The following is a 20,923-nucleotide window of genomic DNA, read 5'->3' as shown; positions in this document are numbered from 1 at the left end:
CTTATCGAAACAGACAGGTCTGGTCGTTTTCATTTTAAGAACTTGGTGCTTATTTCAAACTAAAACAAATAAAAGTATGATATGTTGGACACAACCTTTGCATATTATACATGTATTCCCAATTCCGCGTGGTATCTCGTTATAAAGCCAGTTATGTTTAACTTAAAAAAAAAAAATGCTGAGTAAACTTGTCTAGCTTGTCGGCTTATATAAACTCAGGTCAGGCTAACCAGATTTGTTTTGTATGGGTATTATACTTTCAGCTATGTCGTTATGGTTCTTCACTGCTCCCCTCAAGAAGCGCAGAACGTGTTCCGAGCGGCTAGAGAGTTCAAACTCCTGGGAAAAGGTCACGCCCTCATCGGTACCGAGTCTCTAGTGACCAATGACCCAAACATCCTGAGGGACTATCCTACGGGTCTCTTGATTGTCAAACACTACGACCCTGCACCTCTGAAGGACCACCTGTACGATGCGTTCACGCTGGTTGCCCGAGCAGCTCAGCGACTGAAGTGGGGTGGGGAGACACGGAACATCTCATGCTGGACTAGGCCTGGTAGTAATCAGCTGGAGTACGCAAATAACTTCTACAGGTGATTCACGCATTCTCTTGTATGTTTTGAAACTTTATTCAAATTGAGCAAGGACTGAGGCCGGAGAATGTGATGTGGACACTCGGCATGCGGATCAGTTCTTCTAGAAATACATCTGGGTATTTCTTGTTCGGTGAACTAATTGACCACAGTTATTGTTTCTTTAATGTGATGTTGGACGCCGTTTGTTAACATCACATCCTTGTTACTTATATTTGATTATAAAAATAACAAGATTAGTGTTGATAATTTATGACGCATTTAGGCCTACGTTACATTATTTTGACATGTAAATTTACCATTTAACTTAAAAATGAATCATCAACTTTATAATTGGAAGATAAAGTTAACAGAAAATTGAATACACCTGAAAACACTCGATATACATGTAATGCTTAAAACAACTGACAGACCAACAATTGCAAGTACTGCCTATAGTGTTTTATTCCAATGAAGATCAAAGGTCTCGGTTTCGTCTCAAGTCTCATCCAATTAAAGGTTAGATTCCCACACTGCTTCGGCCCTTCCTCTGTGAGAGTATTGACGCAGAAACAGTAGCATATGGACCTATAGACGTATGTGGGGGAACAAAGGGTACACTTATCTTTAAAAGTGAGGTTTCAAAAATATAGATGCAAACCATCAAAGGCCCATAGGTTTCAGTCAAGAACCGTAGCTGCTTTTTCTCATTGACAAAGCTGACGTGTTTTTCTTTTTGCTAACAGCACAATGACGAATACAAGTTTGAAGGGCAAAATCGGCAACATCCGGTTCGACCAGAACGGCGACCTTCGTGACTCGTCCTACCATATCATGAACTTGATCGAGGAGTCGCCTAGGGTACACGCCTGGAAGGAGGTCGGGTCTTGGAAGAGGGGATCGCTGAATCTAGAGACGGTGGTATGGCCTGGCAACACCATGGTTATGCCAGTTGGAGTGGACACTCATAAGCTCATCATTGCCACCAACACGGAGAAACCTTTCATCTTCTACAGCGACTCTAATGGTATCGAGGGTGAGTGCACCACGGGCGTACAGTGTCTCTTGGCAAAGAGAAACAGCGATAGAAGGGATTTGGAGAAAGCTTTTGAGGAGTTTCGTCGTAGGCCAGATGGCGGAAACTACTCGGCTGATTTACGCTGCTGTACAGGGCTGTGTGTGGACCTGATCAAACGCATGGGCCAAGATCTGAACTTCAAATACGACCTTTACTTGGTGGCAGATGAGAACCATGGAGCCCTCGAGAACGGAACTTGGAACGGAATGGTAGGGGACTTGATTACCGGCAAAGCAGACGCTGCCATCTCATCCTTCAGTATCACTAGGGAGCGAAGTACCGTTATCGATTTTACAGCTCCCTTCTTTCACTCCGGATTTTCCACCTTGGTAGCTAAGAGACAAAGGCAGCAGACGCTTGGAGCCTTCTTGGCACCTCTCCATCCTAACGTCTGGATGCTGATCTTTGCTTCGGCGATCGTTATGGCAGTCTGTCTGACAATCTCTGAGTGGAGCAGCCCCTACGGCTTGCATCCAGGGGGACGAAATCGTAACAGCACCTTCAGCTTCCCTTCGGCTCTAACCATCACCTTTGCAATCCTCTTCTCCAATACTATCAAGACTAAACCTCCAAAGTGCATGACCAGTCGGATGTTGCTTAATGTCTGGGGAGGCTTTTCCCTGATATTCTTTTCTAGCTACACGGCTAACCTTGCCGCCTTCCTTGCTGGTCAGATGTCGTACCTCAGCATCGAAGACATCAATGATCCGAAGGTAAAATGTACGAGTTTTGCTCTTTTTGCCTAGTTGAACACAGACCCTTAAAAATATACGCTGTCATGAAACTCGTAGTTTTAATACATGCATTATTTCCCATGTAGTTAGTAGGTATTATTTTAGCTTCCCATAGCTGCAAATCACCAGCCGTGCACCATTATTAACCCTTGGTAAAATTTGAGAACTATTTTTCAATATCCATCTATCTCTCAGCATCACCTGAGCGAGGTCGCGCATCCGAACCATACAGCCCGAGGCATATTTACCATCCAGCCTGATTGAAAGCCAGTCAGGTTTCCTTGTGGCTTGGATTTTCCTGTCCACGCGTGTGATTTGTAATTAGCTTGAAGGAACAAAATAAAGGGGATTTGGAAATTACATTTGGCTCAATCAATTCCCTGAGATGGAAATGCAAGCTTGCATAAAACAAATGCAGAGTTATTATAGGTTTGCATTGAGTTACTTGGAGATGCAAGAGTTAATGCAAGTTATCAATGAACTCTGACCTTGGATTAGCGATCTGGTACCCGGCGGTTGTGTTTTCCCCACTTGTTTTAGTGTTGAATGGTAATTTTTCCTAAACGGATATGCGATGTTGGTAAATAATCAGTAAAATGTGGTTATGTTTCGGTTTAACAACAACCATTTTTTTTTACTTTAAAGCAAAACATTGTATAAGCTATTGATGTGCTAACTTGCGCTGAATTTTTTTTTTTGTGCGTGAAACATAAATAAAAACCTGTAGTTTTGACTTAAACCAATTGGAAAAAAATCACAAGTATATGAAAGGATAGTGAGCAAATTTCATGCTCTCTCCTCTCCAATACCTAACGTTATTAACTGATCAAATAACCTAAAAGAATCGGCAAGATCGACATTTGTTTTATATGTTCATTAATGAGAAGTTAGAAGTGAGGAAAAGGCAGACAGGCGAAAACACAATTGTCTGTTTATTCTAAGACTTCAGTTTGGAAGAGGAAAAAATGTATTTGCAGGTGGGTTCAACGAACGTCGTGGGAAGAATTGATTTCCTGGATACCTCTTCGATCTTGAAATCTCACTGAACCACGGGCTGCGCAAATAACACGAGAGAGATAGAGAGGAAGAGTAAACGAGGTGTTGTGATTGAGATTTTTTTTTGTTTTTGTAGTGAGCATATAACTCCGGGCTCAGGTTTTCCTTGTGGAAATGCGCATGTGCACACTTGCTTCCGGAAAAAAATTTTTTGGCGGTGGTAGTGGCGGTGATATAGGCCTACTTGTTTAGAGTTACGTTGTTTTTGAAACTGGGTTAAGAATAATTATCATAAATATTCACACGTAATGTGTTTTGTTAAACGGCAAATTCGGCACATGACAACTTGAGCATGGCCTGGCAGACTTAGTGATACCGTACACTGAATATTGACAGCATTATATCAGGTGGCATCGCTACTCCAATTTCAGTGTTCTCTACGACCTTTATGGTGTCTCGTGTGTGCACGACAGCAAACGCTGGCTTGTGCTAAGAAACACCTGTACGTGACGATCCATTGAATATAATCGAAAAACTTCAGACGTTGGCAGATTATAAATTCGATCTCGTTTTTCTCATTTAACTGGGGTCAAATTACAAAAGCTGGAAGTTAAGAGCTGATCCAAGGTATTTGTCTGTGACGTGCCACTTACAAGAGCTTCATGTATTAGGCCTATCTTGCACATGCTGGCTCTAGTTATAGTCTGTTAGTCTTATTTTCTAGTTTCCTTGAATCGGAAAGTTGGCTTTATTTATAAATTGTTCTGAGTATAATTTCCATTTAGATTAACATTGAAAGCCCCACAAAATGGAACAGTTCATTTGTACGTCCCAGCTAAGTTTTAGCTATAAACTGCTCAAGGTCCATCAAAATTGAAACAGAACTCAGCTGTTATTGCACTCCAATGAAACGAATGATAAATTCACAGTTAAACTGTGAACAAAGACTGAACCTTTTTTTCATCTGAGTGAAAGCCAGTGAACGGAATGCCCTTAGTATCAGTGTTGTGGTGTGCCTGTGTCACCTGTCGGGAAATCGAAATTGGCGAACATTGTTGGCGATTGCCACGGAATGGTGATCAGGTGCAACAAGGTAGAATGGCTGGCTGGAGGGAATGAAAAGGAAAGGTGCAGATGATTGATCAACTTGCATGGTTTGTTTAACACGTTGTGATATGAGTCTATTATGCCCGCAGGCTGAAGCTTGAAAGCTGCACTTTTCTGTCAATCAGGAAAAACAAAGGAAAATATTTATTATCGTTGAGAAGTAACCATCCAATAATAGGGTATACGCTGCAGCAGGAATTATTGGGCGACAAAGTAAAAGGATTATATTGTGTCTTTACAAAAGGACTATATATGTCTCAACATCAACAAACAAGCAATGCGCAAAGCACAGGAAATTAGAAAGAACAAATAATAAATAGATAATGATGAAAAGTATTGATAAAAAGTATGGAAATGTTAAAAATCGAAACTCGACGCTTGTGGTTAACAAGACTAAAGGATAACGGAAACACCAATAGCACATGAATCTTGTTATAAAAGCATATTTTGTCCATGAACCACAAAGCTTGATATCTGTTAACACACACATAAAAAGAAAACGAAGACAAAAATTAAAATTTTGGGGACAAGACTAATACTCCTGAACCCGTTGAACGTTTAAGTGTTTCAAACGGTTTAGAGAACAACCCTGTTGGTTGCTCATATTTGCATTGTTATTAAACGTGCTCGATCCATGTTGGCAATGCAACTTGCTTGCTTAGACGAGTGATTCTATCAATATGGAGAGAACTGTTGTTTATTTTCCCCGTTAGCACTTTGCTGGAGCAGCTTGTTCATTTCTCTGTTTCATCAAGATAAATTGATCGGTTAAGTCTCACTATTTAACGTCTGCTTTGAACACATCAGTGTCAAGACGGTCATTTGGCTCCCAACAGGCGCATTGGCTTTTCTCAATCTCTGTAAACCGGTCGTTTCCCTCACTTACTGAGCGTACATGTGATATCATCTGCTCAAGATGCGGAGTCACATAATTTGGCAGGAAATATCCAGGGGGAAATGCGCACAGAATTCGAGTAAGACGTCCGGTCAGGCAGGCGCTATATGCAGGGCCATGGTTGCAGGCCATGACGTATTAGATCAACGAGTATTTATCCCGGCATGTTCGTAGTGCCGGGTTTGATTACAAAATGGCTGCCGCTATTGAAGGTTTCATTTTGCTCAGGGTGACCATTTTGCAAGACAACTACTAAAAAGAATGAACTCCTCTAGGTTCGGGCTGTGAGTTGCATGGTTTGTTGTCAGAAAACTTGTTTATATTTTTAGGTATAAACATTGAAGCAACGTGTTGCTTAAAGAAACGAAGATCGACATTTTGTATCATTCGTTCCCGGGTTATTGTAAAAGCAAGCCTTAATCTGATATGCTGGCTTGTCCAAAAAAATGAGACCGCACTTCGGGGACAAAAATTGTGTCAAGCTGAAACGAAATCGGTTTCACCTGACTATAGTTTCAAATGCATTTTCAATGAACACGTAGTTTAATAATGTACACCCGTATTTCTTATCCTGTAAACCCCCAAAATAAGGCTATAATATGCCTAAGTAGGCATATTGCAATAATTAAAAATCGAGCAAAAGTCCATTAAACAAATGAAGTGGTCCTGTCTCTTTCAGTTGAAAAACCCGACCACGGAGACCACTATTGGCACAGTAACAGGAAGCAGTATACAGAATTACCTCCGAAGTCTCAACCCTAACCTGGATGCCTTTATGGATAACTACATACAGCGCACCACGGAAGAAGCCATTGACAACCTCAAGTAAGTTTGTATTGGGTCGCTGTTAACATTGCCCGAACTTTCACCTCTATACTGATAACATATTTTGTTTTAGGCACCTGCTTTTAACAGTCAAAGTGCTTGTCAATTTACAAACAATATCAATAAACAAATGATTTTCATTTTTTTTGTGTTATGAATGACATCTTTAATACCTTATGTATCAGGGTTCATTCACAAAAATGTTGATTTTATGAATAAATAGGAAAAACAACCATTTTGAGTGCATCGCCCAAATCTACAACAGAGCCAGCTATTTCAAAGCCTGTTTTCTCAGTTGTGTATTCGAACAACCGTGAGGAAGTAATTAATATGCAAATACGTCATATCTCCAGAATGGGAGGGGCTACGGAGATCTGCTATATACCAAATGAAAGATTACGCTGTGGGCTTTCTAACCATGTATATAACTCAATTTAACTGTTTTGCGCCATAATACCTTTTTGTGGAGCGTTTCATTCATGCACGAAAATAGGCCTATCCTGCACGTGGCCTTGACAAAAATGATGGTTGGGTATGGCTACCCTTTCATAATTTCGCTCACCACCCGATTGATTTAAATCGTTCAATATTTCCCTCAATTTATTTTGATTTAAATTCCCCGAATTAAAGAAAGTTTCCAATTAATCTCGTCCGATATTCCCCAAATTTACCGCAATTTCATGACATAAGACTGTTGATGCATAACTCTGCCTGCTTCAAATGACTGACAACGATTACTAAACTTCCAAAAGTTGATCTTTAGTGGATCCAACTATTATAATAATAATAATAATATTTTGGGAGGCTAATCATCCTTACTGGCAGCTGGTATGCTGAATTGCGAAGGACGCGGCTACAACGTGGTCGGGCCACTGGCACGTAAAGGCGCCTATGGCTGCTGGCCACATCGACCCATATATGACCACGGAGCACAGCCTGAGATCGAAAGTGTTTGATTTTTCCGGAGGGAGGAAAACCGGAGGGCCCGGAGAAAAACCCTCGTGGCACAGGAGAGAACCAACGCACAACTCTACTCACATGTGATCCGCGGTCAGGATTCGAACCGTGGTCACCTTGGTGAGAGGCGAGCGCTTTACGCACAAGCCACCCAAGCCACCCATGCCACCCATGGTATGTCATTGTTGTCAACCATATAAGTCTATTTTTTTTTTAAATCAAACTATTTTCAGCCGGTTACTAACTCAGTTCATGGCCTTCTTAGCATCGATAATGTGGAGACCGGAAACAAGTTTGCTCCCAGAGGCTACTTTTTTTTTAAAAGAGAGTTGCAAACGCCTCAAATAGAAATAGTTTGTTTATAAAGTTTTAAAGGAAATGAAAGTTTAAGATTCATGAAGAGAGTAAAACAGTATTTGTGAAATTACACTCAGCTTTAGGGTCGAAGTGCAAGGCAATTAACACAGTGCGACGTCATTACGTTTCGTGTTATTTTACGACCTTGTGAATTTTTAACAATACTCATGACAACCGAATTATAGGCCGAGTTGATAGATCGTTTGTATTGAAGCCTGGGTTGCGATCCAGTCACGTCGACGCGTGTACGTTCGTTAGCTATAGCCCAGACCAAGCCCTAATGAAACGATAATGTCGTCGAATAACTATTGTCAAACTAGCGGCACCCCAATCTATACAAGTGACACTATTTGAATATCAGCTTTTAAAGTAATAGACAAATATAATTGTGACTGAAAGTTTAATGTTGCCAGGAAACTATGAACTTGCTGGGAATGTAAACAACGGGAAACTTCGGCACTGAAAGGATTATTATACGTTCGTTGTGTGCTTGGCCATTTTGGAAAAACAAGCGCGCGACTGGGAAATACCGTTCGCCTTGGTCGCTATAAAGTTCGCCAACGTTTGTGGTTACAGTCGGTCCCCAGGCGCGAACGTTGACAAACGTTAGCATTTTCGCTTACAAGACTTAGTGAAAAGCAGCCCCGGTTTTTTTTTGGGGGGGGGGGGGATTTTTCATGCATTCTTCCGGTCCTTTTCTAAATGAATGATTTAATTTACCGTCAACGACAACAGTATCGTAGCGTCATATCGGAAGTCAAGGGAAACACCTGCGTAAAGGTTCAAGAACGGCAAGGTACGTGGCTAATCTCGGCAGCCAAGGCTTAGGGGTCGCCGCATCCCTTTTATAGTGATGGACCTTCGGGTTAGATAGGGCACGGATCCTACACACAAGGATTAACGACTCGGCCCAACTCCTGGTTAGACGCGTGATAACGGCCTGTACTGGTGGCAAAATACCATGAATACTTTTCAACAAAGACCACTGTGCGCGGTGGCTTTCAGATTTGCAAGGCTCTTCGCCCGATCTGGCCTCGAAGTCTGTCAAGCCAGCGACTAATATTTTTGAATATTCATGAGTCTACGTTTTTGGTCTTTATTATTGAATTCTGATAAGTAATAACTACATAACCATGGTAATGCCGAGCACAATATCTTTAGCTTTAAGATGAACAATGAAATGGCGCTTTTGTTTCATCGGTTCGGCATCTTATCTCTCTAAAACTTTTTTAATAAAAGCCTAATTAAAAACGAAATTTAGGTAAACGGTGTTCTCCTCGAAATATGACGTTTATTTCCCGGGTAAATACTTCATCTATGACGACAAAAACTGCACAATACCATCTGTTATATCCTGAAGTATTTATTTGTAAACAATTTTGGAACAATTAAATCTTAAATAAGGAGTAGTTTTGCTTACAGTTTTATGAATATTTCCGTTTTAGATGTCTTGCAAAAACCCAACACAATAGGACACCTGGAAAATTCGCGATTACGCGCCAACGGGTATTAATGCCGGTTATCACGCTTCTAACCAATTAAGGCAAGTCCGCTCAGTGCATTTTGTACTAGAGCTCAGAACAGTCGTTTATCCTGGTGTCTAGGATCCGTGGATAGGGAATAAGGTGTGGTGGGCCGGGAACCCCGAGATCCCAGAAGCGTCCAAAATGGAATTCGGTAAGGGAATAACATTCAAGTTGATTTCCCGAGTATACGACCCCTGACTTAATTGGTCTAACACATATTAAGTTTTTGTTTTTCTGGCTTATTTCTCTTTTTCCCTTTGTGAAGTAATTTCTGCATGCATGTATAGTGTCGGCAAGACACGTTAATAATGATTTTATTTCATTAATAAACCCCGTTGGAGAACATGGTTCAGGTTCATGATGCAAACCTTTTTTTTTTGTCAAAATGACAAGACATTTATAGTGATTCTTATCACATCAAAATCGTTTTTATCTAAATGATATTTATTCATTAAATCCATGACGTTCAGTTTTGACAATGAAGTAAGTTATTCATCGAATATTTGCTATTCACATACGTTTGTATATACATGTAGAACCGCGAATAATGATTTTGTTTTTTTACTTGCACATTGGATACTCGATATAAAGGTACATGGTCATAATGCCATTTGACAATAATTTTGTCTTTCTTTCACACACGGAGCTTGCTGTCGCCATGACTCGTCCCTTGTTGAATCCTTGTGTAATCTTCAATAAACTTATCATATTCCAAGTCTTGCTCCGAACTACTCTTGACCTGCAGCCAATTCGACAGGGAATTGTATTGACGGAGTCTCGACGCTCGTTCGATGCTCTTTACCATGTCTCTTGAGAGTTTTCCGAATCTGTAAGTTTACATCCTTCGCTAAACGCGATAGAAATTTATTTTGGATGGTAAGCCTTTTTAAAAATGATTATGATTCAATCGACAAACCTGCAGACAGCGGTCAATGTGCCGATTTCTTGTCCGGCTCGTGTCTGGAACAAAACAAGCAGCGAAATCGTCGAAGTGAAGATGTTTGTTCGCGTTGGAGGAGTTCTAGTGGAGTGGAATTACTGTACGTGAATTTGCTGCCGCTGTGCGTTTGCACTTTTTCGTACGAGGTCGTGACGCGTAGATCTATACATTATCGTACGTAAGCAGTAGAATGAATTGGCTGCAGAATTATAAATTAGAAACAAATTTAAAAATGGTGAACGAAACGATGTAAATCACATAAACTTGGATAGGCATATACCTTGTGCGATGCTGATAAAACCCCTCTATACAACATCTAATAGGAGAACAACTGAAGGTTTGATTAAACTTATGCATGCATTTTTAAGATGAATCATTGATAAAAAAAAAAAATGGATGGAAATAAGTTGACGGTATTCCGCAATTCGGTCAACTCAGAGAAAAACAATTATTGTTTTACATTAAGTTAACTTTGCCGCAACGTTGCAGCTAGTCGGCATGTAATTTGATGATTCTCCACCGCCACCAACTCAACTTCATCGGGCCAATACAAAACTGAAATTGACTGCCAATTTTCCCCAAAGTTACCGACATCGACTCCCAGGGTTACTGCAGGTTTTCAGTCTATGCAAGTTTCATTGGAGAGTAGCTCAACTGTGAAGGCCAACGGGAAATAGCATGTACTTTCCCTTGGGTGAGAGAGGTTGATCGCGCTTTGCGCCGGTGACGGATCTTTCCCTTGCAATGAACCAAAAGCTAAATATCTCACTTATTGGTTCGTCGACCGCGCATAGTAAATCCTAGAGGATTATTAGTCTGCTCGATGTTAATTTCGTAAAATTTACAGCGATAGTTTGAGGTGTTGTACTTGTACCGCACACAATATAGGAAGATTTTGTGGATATCCCATTTTGACTGAAAAAAAAAGAGCCTGCAAATATTGAATTAAAATCAGCTTGAAATGAGCAAATCATAAACAAATTATTTCTTATTGGCATCAAACTCTCCCCTTGGACCTCAAGGGGAACGAAATAAATGTCTATGTCGATGAATAACTAGGTATCGGCATATTATCATATAACTGTACTATAAAATGTTATTAAACAAATTTCGTCTTTTGTCTTGAATAAGCCCCACGGAACTTCCGATTTGTAACAAACACATGCTTTTTCTGATGATGCCGATTTACCTTTAAAAAGTGCTCCCATCCCAGCACATTATCACTTAAAGTAGTAAAGCGAGGTCAATCGGGCATCATCTTTCTGGTTTCAAAATAGCCTTACAGGCGTACCGTTAGGCCCTATGGTATATTTAAACAAAATCATCAAGGCATGACTACAGTGGGTGCATGCATCTAGCGAGGGATATGTGACGGAGGGAGACGATAAAAATGAACTCTATAGACAAGACGAACATTTCATGTTTTGTGTTCTCAAGCGGGACCAGAGTCGCCAAACCATAATTAATTCTCCTACGCTTGCCTGGTCTTCTTTTATCCGCGCGTGTGCTCGCTCGAACAACTCCCTCTGCGGACTCCTACTACACTGTCTTGAGGAGTGGAGAACACAAACAGCGTGCTAGCCTCTTCAGCAATCCTCTTCAAGGCATGAACGAATCCTGTATGTCGCTGCTTCTCTGAAAATCTCGGGAGAATTGCTGGCACGCCTGAGCGTACGTACCCATCGAGCTAAGACGTGTGATAAACTTAGCTCCACCACATCACGTTTGGTGATAAGTTAGGAAGTTTAGAGGGTGGGATGAACTGGCGGCGACAAAATTTCGCTAGACTAAAACAGGCAAACGTATAATGCAAGTCAACACTAGGCCCATAATCTGCCGGAATCGAACGTACAAAACGCAAGCGTGCAAGATATAATAGCCTATAATTTAATGTTCCGTCAATAACAGCGCCACCAGCAGCCAGATGGTGCCCAACCTCTTTCCTTGTAGACTGTTTCCCGCCCCCCCCCCTAAAAATATGGGGACCGGTAGCTAGCTCCCATTTAAAGCCATTGATTGGATCATCTCTGCGTGCGCGCATCATGATTGTTTATTTTCAAATCGCTGTTTAGATGCATGGACAGTGATTCAACACACGATTATAAAAAAAACCCAACTCACTCATGTCTTACTACAAAAATTACGCAAAGTCATTAGTGTCTCCATAGGTAACTTTCAAGCATTTCAACTGCATAGATTTTAAATACTAAACAGAAATGTCTCTCTCTTTATTGATATTTGCCAGAGATACTTTCTAATTCAGCAATAATTGAAGCTCATCACCTCCGAAATTGTACATTCGTGGTGCGGCCTATTGCCATTTTGCAATAGGCTGGTTGCGGGCAAACATTTCCGTTGTGATTTTCAATTCAGGAGGCGGGATTCAGACCTGTACACGGTCATTCATATCATTTGCATACATCAGGAGGGAGATTCATCGCTAGTTACCTGTCCCCATTTTGAAGTCTGAAGGACAATGGGTCAGGGAACCAGACTACTTTCCTTGCCCCCTTTCTGTTAACATGTGTGACTTTGTGACGGCACGTTTTTTCTACCCGTCCGAGGACGCAGAAAAAAATTGAACAGTATAGGCCTAATACATAGGTTCCTTTGCTTCTACAAAATGTTGCGCAGATGCGTAAACTGGCGAATTATCGTGTGATAATCCTGTGTTCAGGCTTGGGCTTCATACCAAAGCCCAAAATAAACGGTGACAAAAAAGGTTCGTATTTAACTACAAGGAATTAAAAAAAAAATTAAGCTTCATAAAACCAATGCTTTAAATAAGTTTCAAATTGATATCTCGTGGTTTTTTTTTTTTTTACGCGTATGGCGCCTCGTAGGCCCTATATACCTGTTTGAAGATCACAGGAGCACTTTCTTAAATACTGGAAACGCTAAAGGTTGTCGCATTAAAATGGCAATGTACTCAAAGTCCCCGTAATCCTTTTTTTTAACACAAAGGTTTTTCTATCTTTCCATTTCACTCAAGAGATGGTATTAAGACAAACTCCCACTCTACTTGTTTACTCATCCTTTCGTGCTGCGTTTCAAACGTAACATGCTAGCGGGAATAAAGTGAGTCCAGTGCCCCCTGCATCCACAGTGCAAGCCGATTACCTAGCGGGGCCCCCGGTGCGTCCAACGGTGCAGATTGTCCGCGCTCTGCCAGGGCTTGTCTAAACATCGCGGTGTTTTTCCAGAAAGGGTGAACTGATTGTGTTTTTTGTGTACAGAAGTGGATTTTCCAATGTTTCGGCTAATATAATTTGGAAGGTACAACACAAGAGAAGACGATTCAGGCATGCTAAGGGATTATCAGGTGGCTGAAGTAGTGCAGTCAAAATTACAATGTGCTTATGGGGTAGTCTGAAGGATGGGAATATATGCATTGAAATGATGGCAAGCTAGCATAGATTTATCAGACAGAATTCACCTTCTCATCATTAATGATTGAGAAAGCTAACTTGGCTGCCTACAATTTTGAAGTAATATTTTTTTTGCCTCGCAAATTAAAAAGATCTGTAATTTTCACATGTTATTTATTCATTTCTAATTCTAAAATCACCTACACAATAAATCATGTTCTTTTGGGTTACTTTTTTATTAATACTTCTATCAGTTATTTACTTTTCTTCTTCAAAAGCTCGATGTATTTAGGAATGTGTATTACGCTCATCCTATTATAACTCACTTTGATCGACAATTAGGTTGATGTGCCGTGCAAGTACACGCACTTCATGAGAAGGGCTAAGATAATACCCTTCGGGTATGAAAACAAAGTTGGCTCCCTGGTTTCTTTTCGATACATTTCCCATCTTGTTTCCTTATCAAGCCAGAGCGAAGTAGATGATACAATGACTTATTATGATAGAAGGTGGCTTGAAAGCCGTCCTTTCTGTCTACCATGTGGATAAGAAAGAGTGCCATCTTACAAAATATATACATGTATGATTATAATATCTCTATAGTTTATAGAATGAAAAGTTAAAGTATCAGAAATCATAGCCCATTATTTTCCCAAGATTCTTCATGCTGTTTTATTCACTATTTTAACACCAAGTACAATGAAAATAACTACTGCTGCTTCTACTTCTCGAGAACTGACTTAACAAGCATGCTGTCTCTATATACGGAAACATGCCAATCGTTATAGCGTGCGACTATACAGAGTAAGTTTTAAAAAAAATTAAAAAAAACCCAAATGGCAGGACAAATTTTGTAATGAAGTTCTGCATGTAGCACTTTCAAAATCTAGGATATGAAAGCCCAATTAATGAGCATTCTTTTAGTACAAGAAAAATTGAAATCACTTATGTACTTTTCAAGTTACGGAATTTTATAAACAAACACCCTTTAAAAGTTCTGTCCACGGATCACACAAACAAATTAAGTGTTCTTTCAGCAAAACGAAAACAATTCGCACACGGATGTATGTGAATTGTTTTTGTTTTGCTGAAAGAACACTTACCGTTTTACCGTATGGTCCTGCCATTTGGGTTTCCTTATTTTTTTACTCACCTTGTATATACGCATGTATTTCATGTATAGACGGTAATCTTGACCAGAGATATTTTAAACGATTTTCAGCTGCATCCAGTGGACCCGAAATGCAAAGTTTAAATGCACAACTGTTTTTCTAGTCAATTTGGCTAGTTGTCAACATGCTTACTGCCAACATTGTCAATATTTCTCACTGTTGTTGAGTGATGCTTGTGCATCATTGTCAAAGCATTCTGAAACCCCTAGTGACGGTAGACTTAATTTTCAAAGGCCGAAATTCTGCCAACCAGTAAGTCCAATTTCGCAACTTGCTCATTCAATCACACAGAATATGTTCATTCAAACTCGCATAAAAACGGGAAAGCGTTATCATACACTGTTCAATTTAGCGAAAATTCGAAAATATTTCAGGTTATCTTCGTTCACCTGTAAATAGTAGGCAGCATGATACGTAACTGCCGCGAGCTTTGGATTTCAGTTCGTTAAGGAATTCAACGTGGTGCATACGTTTACAAAAGTAAGTAACACACGCTATTGAACCTGGGCAGTTGCATTATTGTGTTATACAGGGTGTCCCAAAAAGTACCACCAAAAAGGATAATATGAACAAGCTATGAACTTATTATGGTTTGATCATAGACTATAGGGACAGTAAGGTTTCCATTGACATCTTGGTTGCATTCCTCTGGTTATGCATCACTGGATATTCCATCGTTTTAAATATGGTATGTGAAAACCCTCTACTGAGAAAGAATGAACAGCTATTTCAAAGAGAATGTGAATGCCTGCATTTATTAAGCAAAAAAAAAAAAAATGCATAATATCACTTAAAATCTGTAATAAAAGTGATAAAAGGAAATATTTGTATTCTTTTCAATAAAATACTGCGTGAATTATGGACTTTTCTGCGCAGACCATAGTGTAATATCGCCATTACGATTGACATTTAACGAAATAAAAAATGCCAAATTCAGTTAACTCTTGATTCCGTTACAATTTCGTTGGAAACGAATACTAACTTCTTATTAATTCACCTAATCGTGCGAAATCGAAAACCAACAAACAAAATAAATTTTGGCCACACGCGCATTTGAACACATTGAAACGAAATCACTGAAACCTCACGAAATGGAATGAACATTCATTCTGATGTGAATGAACAATTTGCAAAATTGGGCAGGAAAACCTATAGGCCTTTAACCTTAAAAACAATATATATTTAAAAAAGAAAGAAAAAAGGCACAGGTATATTTTAGCATATTTGACCAGAATCAAAGGGGAAAACATGTGTATTGCTATCATAGCATTCACAATCACAATGGGTCGATCTTGCAGCTCTCATTTTCCCCGCGAAAATATTTTGGCGCGTCTACGTGTCGATTTCGCAGCTACCACCCTGCGGCAATAGCACGTGTACAGGTGAGGGCTAGCTTGCAATGCATAATGTATTAGGCTTACTTCTTGCTTTGGCATTTCGACGGCTTTAACGTAATACATAGCATTGGCAATAAGGACATCGACTATTTTACGTCGAATTACTAATATAATCACTTAAAATCAGACTTTTCCTGAAAACATGGTACCATCCCCAATCCAAATGTAACAATAAAACTAACCTTACTTATACAACCATTTGACGCCATGAAGGTCCCTTAATGAATTCGCCCAACTATTGACCACATCGATTCTTTTTCCCTCACTCCCATAATCTCTTTATATTGTTTCTACAGGAATGGCATTTTGGATGTGTTCGTCTATGATTCACCTGTGATTGAATATAGGATGGCCAATGACCCACAATGCAACCTGGTTAGCGTGGGGAAACCGTTTGGCGAAGAAGGCTATGGAATTGGAGTGCGTAAAGGTAAAACATCGCATTAGTTGAAACCTGGTTTCATGTTTCAGTTCGGTTCGGTTCATTTTGGGTTCGGTTCGTTTTGATTCTGTTCGTATATAGTTTGGTTTGATTTGGTTTGGTTTGGTTTGGTTCGGTTCATTTTTGTTTGGCCAGATCCCGAAATATTTAGTCAATCTAATCGTAGCTTAAATATTAAATATTGGGTTCAAGGCGAGGTAAACGCAGACCTGGGGGGGGGGGGGGGGTTGAAGGGCAGAAGGTGTGACAACTCCGAAAAAAGAATGTCAGTTACCAAACCCACAGTGAAATAATTTTTCATTGAGAATTCCCCTTTATTGTGTACTTTTTAACCATGCCACTTTTAGTATGCCACCATTAATAGCGCCACCTAGTGTCAGATGTTGTCCCGTAATGTCGCAATGTATAGCATCTTATAGCCCTTTCTATTGTTTGTAAACATTGAGCGCCATTTTGTATGGGTTGCCGCACGCGCAAATTGAAGCCGTGGTTGGCAACTTATTTTTCCAAAAAAGGTCCTCATAACACCTCATTACAAAAGAAGAAGGCATGTTAGAAATTACTTTGTAGCGTTTGTTGATAATTTGTATTTTCAACAATCAAATACTGTTGTTGTAATCATTTACAACTATTCTTCACTTTTTGAGTGTTGGACCTTCCATAGTTTGGCAACCCGTGGTTGGCAAAATGTGCCAACCACGCGTGGCGAGGTCTATATGTGTAATAAAACTAATGACGTCCAGCGTCAACCCTCGCTTTTTTAATTTGCAATGGCCGGTTTGCTGCAATTTAATAAAAAAAATGTCATTTACCTTGATCACGTTTTCGTCTTGCATTCATTTGCTTTAATACAAAGAATTTGATGAGTAGGCAAGCCGACAGAGTATTCTATTTTCAGAAGGTTCACAGTCACGTCAGTATTCAATGTTATGTTATGAATATTACGATTTCATTCTTTCTTTCTTTTTTGTATGCAAGGAAAAACAATTGTCATGTTGACATATCTACAGATATAAAACAAGACTGGACAGTTTGTTAGACTGACTTGAAAGCATGTTCTCTTTTTTTTTGTCTGGATAACGAGAAAAACCCTATCTTTCTACACACCCTATAAATTTTGTTATGTTCTTGTTTTGTGTTGAATGTGGTGATTCGGAACATGTCTTTTTAACAGCCTTTATGGGGATCAGTTGTGCAGGTTTTGGGTCACGGGGTGTTTTTTTTTATAATAAAAAAAACAAAAGTGGCCCTAATAATTTTCGTTAGTAAAAATGTTTTAAAGCGGGATGGTGTGTATCACTATTAGTGACGGTTGTGAGGTGCTCTCGCGTTCATTAAAAAGTGGCAAAATGTCTCGGGGGAAAGTCCCCCCCCCCTCTCGATTGACACGCCATTGTTAGGAACGCTTGACCCCTCGGGATTGTCTTTAGTGCATTGCGTTCCCCGGTTGTGAACATTAAAGTAACATTACACAACAGTCGACAATAATTAATGTCCCACCTCCGGTATTAATCGTCTCTCTGTGGACTTCAATTATAGTGCATCATTTGAGATTCAAAGTATATGAAGCTGATTTTCATAGAATCGCTTCTGAATTATACATAGTTAAATTTGCCAGTGTGTAAGACTACAGAGCGAGTCGCGGTTTGGATTTTATTGATGCTACTGCAGAAACTACACTAAAAAAACCATTTCCTTCTACTCAATAAATTGAGGCAACTTTGTTGCCTTAATTCGATTACGTCATTTCAACTTGTAATAATTTTAACTTATCGCTACTTCAGTTTTAAGAAGAATTAATTAAATTCAATCATTCAGAACCTACTTAATACATTTTAAGACAACCCACTCGCCTTAATTCAAATAAGTAAATTCAGCAAATTATAATTTAAGTAATTGCAACTCACATACAAACGGGGTCTAGTAATGAATACATGTACAAGGATGGAATTATCTGCTACGTCGTTAGATTTACGAAATTGGAGTGTTGCTACATACTTCAGGGTATCCTCAATTATCACAACATAATCTTGGTACACTTTATGACAAAGTTTGAAGTTGAATTTTCATCAATCTCGACAGCACTAGTGAAAGAACGTGTGCACTGTTTGCAATTACTCACTGTTCTCAAGACAAGACGCCGCGCGCATTCACTGAAGTGCTTGATATATAACAGGGATACGATGGCCGCGCAATGCCATTTAAAGATATAGTCCATCATTTGTAATTTGTGCATTTTGTTCGTTTGAAGCAACAAAAGTGCTCAAAATCTAAAGAAGGGTACTGAACAACTAACCTGATGAAGTTTCAGCTCAGCTTCAGCTGTATATTCCGAGAAAAACAGCATTCTAGGATCTCAATTTCAAATCAAAAGTTGCTGAAATCATGTTTTGAATTGGGCCTGAATTCAGCGTCCAAGACACGTTCTCACTGAGCCGATTGCAGCTACGCGATGTCGCGCACTGATCCGACCATAGATATAGAATAAAAAGACTAGATCGGCAGCGCGTGCATACGCGCCATAGAGTGTGCACAAATTTTCCCGTTCCATCATGGACGCTCTACGCGCAGTAGTGGTTTGTGCACAAACTTGCATTTTTATGTCCGTAAAAGTAACATTTTTTACCAGTAGTTATTATGTATGATGTATCCAACAAAATTCAATATGCATTTTCAAGCTGGATATTCACCTCGAAGTTTGCTCCATTTTCCCCTCGTATATATTTTTCGTTTCAAAATGGTGGTGCGCGTTGCTAAAAATCTCCCAAAAAAATGTCAGCTTATCTGATAAAAATGTGTATAACACATTGTTTATGAAAAGGAAAACGTAGAATGTAAAACCTGTTTTAAATTACCGATGAATTATTTAAGAAAATTGTGAAATGTTTCAATGGATGATTTTAGAGATTTGTGTTACAATTATTATCTTTTTGGGATGAGAACAATTTACTTGGATTGCATCTAACTTTTAATGACAATAATATTGCCCCTGAAAACCGTTTTAAGAATGAAATTAAATTACACTCCGTCCCGTAATGTTCCGGACCTCTGAATAACCTAATTAACCCCTCAAGTTTATTTACATTGTGCTCTACTTTTAGTATCCATTTTATATAACATTGTGAGATTCTTGCGCCTTCTTGAAGATTTTCAGATGCTGGATATGCCACTAGAGGTCCAGAGCAAAATAACACAAATTTATTTGTTCTATTTTTTTGAAAATAAGTTAGTGAAGGGCTGGGGAGGGGCGTGCATCTCCGGCCCCCAGTATCCAACAGTACAAAACTGCATCTGATTACGGCGTGAAAAAAAATGTCTGGGTGTTGTCCCGTGAAGCTGCCGTGAATTTAAATTAAAGGACAGCGCAACTACTTCGGAAATAATACGTTCAAAATGATCATTGTTCTGTTTGTTGATGAAGAAAATAACAATCAAACAGCTGGATGCAAGGTTTTTTTAAGCAACGCGCACCAGCATTTTAAAACGGGAAATAAATACGAGCAATAACATGGACCAAACTTCAAAATGAGCATGCAGCTTGATAACCCATTTTGAATTTTGCTGAAGAAATTACTACTACGGGTCAAAAATATTACTTTTGCGGACATAAAAATATGTCTTTCCATACAAACCTATGGAAAAAAGGTGCGCGTAACGCAACTTTTGCCCCACGCGCTAAAAAATGGCGCCGCCCATGGCAGAACGCGCGTCTGTACGCACTGCCGATCTAGTCTTTTTATTCTATATACTATGGATCCGACAAATTATAGCATCCGCGCGTGCGTGTGCGTCGTGCAAATGCTTGCGCGCGCTTCACCGAATAACAAAACGAACTACTAATTTAAATTTCCTACTGTGCGTCTAAAGAAGCACCGTTGGAAAGGCCTTCTTTCGTTGGTTACTTCAAAATGATAGCTTTCCAGAAAGAATAATTTCACATAAAGCAGGGAGTTTAGTCCCCTGTCAACCAAGTATGTTTTTCAACAATAATTACGCCAGTTACTTTTCGGAGAGCTGCAAATGATGAACTTTAGCTTTAATATAATCTCCATAACACTCAGAACTCATCGTACTACTCCTGCTAGTTGGTTGGACGTAAATACAACCCCCCCCCCCCCCCGGAAAAACTATATATTATGTTCGCAGGAAAAGCAATTTAATGTCAAATACACACAACCTAATATTAAAACAATTTTTATTGAAAATTGAATTTATCATTGAAGACTTAAAGACTTTAAGTTATATCCACTCTTTGTGATTTACGTGTTTATTCTCAAACTTGCCAATCAAATCTTACGTATAATTATGGACTCTTTTATCGATATCAGCTTTACTTCGCTTTGTTGTGTTTTTATGACGTACGTACTTCACGTTCAATCTACAAGTTATGGATTTAAGTAGTTAGTACTGAAATGAAATAAGTGCACATGATGAATATGGGTTTTTTTTAGTAATAGTAACCAAATAGTTTATGTATCATTAACTCAATTTTAATGATGTTGTCTTTACTCATTTTCCTCGTGTGGATGAAACTTATGAAAATTAAGTTTAATTCAC

General features: G+C 39.4%; 1 protein-coding gene across 1 annotated transcript in view; it reads left to right on the top strand.

Annotated features, from left to right (window-relative positions):
- Positions 1 to 16,371, top strand: part of LOC119727917 (glutamate receptor ionotropic, NMDA 3A-like) — a 39,816-nt gene extending 23,445 nt beyond the window's left edge. Inside the window, exons 3-6 of the mRNA XM_038199997.1 lie at positions 264 to 593; positions 1,319 to 2,363; positions 6,062 to 6,207; positions 16,221 to 16,371. Of these exons, the coding sequence (XP_038055925.1) occupies positions 264 to 593; positions 1,319 to 2,363; positions 6,062 to 6,207; positions 16,221 to 16,371 (1,672 nt within the window). The remainder of the gene's footprint in view (positions 1 to 263; positions 594 to 1,318; positions 2,364 to 6,061; positions 6,208 to 16,220) is intronic.
- The last annotated feature ends 4,552 nt before the right edge of the window (positions 16,372 to 20,923 follow it).

The sequence above is a fragment of the Patiria miniata genome, unplaced genomic scaffold (assembly GCF_015706575.1).
Source record: "Patiria miniata isolate m_02_andy unplaced genomic scaffold, ASM1570657v1 HiC_scaffold_20, whole genome shotgun sequence".
Classification (NCBI taxonomy): Eukaryota; Metazoa; Echinodermata; class Asteroidea; order Valvatida; family Asterinidae; genus Patiria; species Patiria miniata.
The sequence above is the reverse complement of the archived record's forward strand: the minus strand, read 5'-3'. Positions and strand labels throughout refer to the sequence as shown.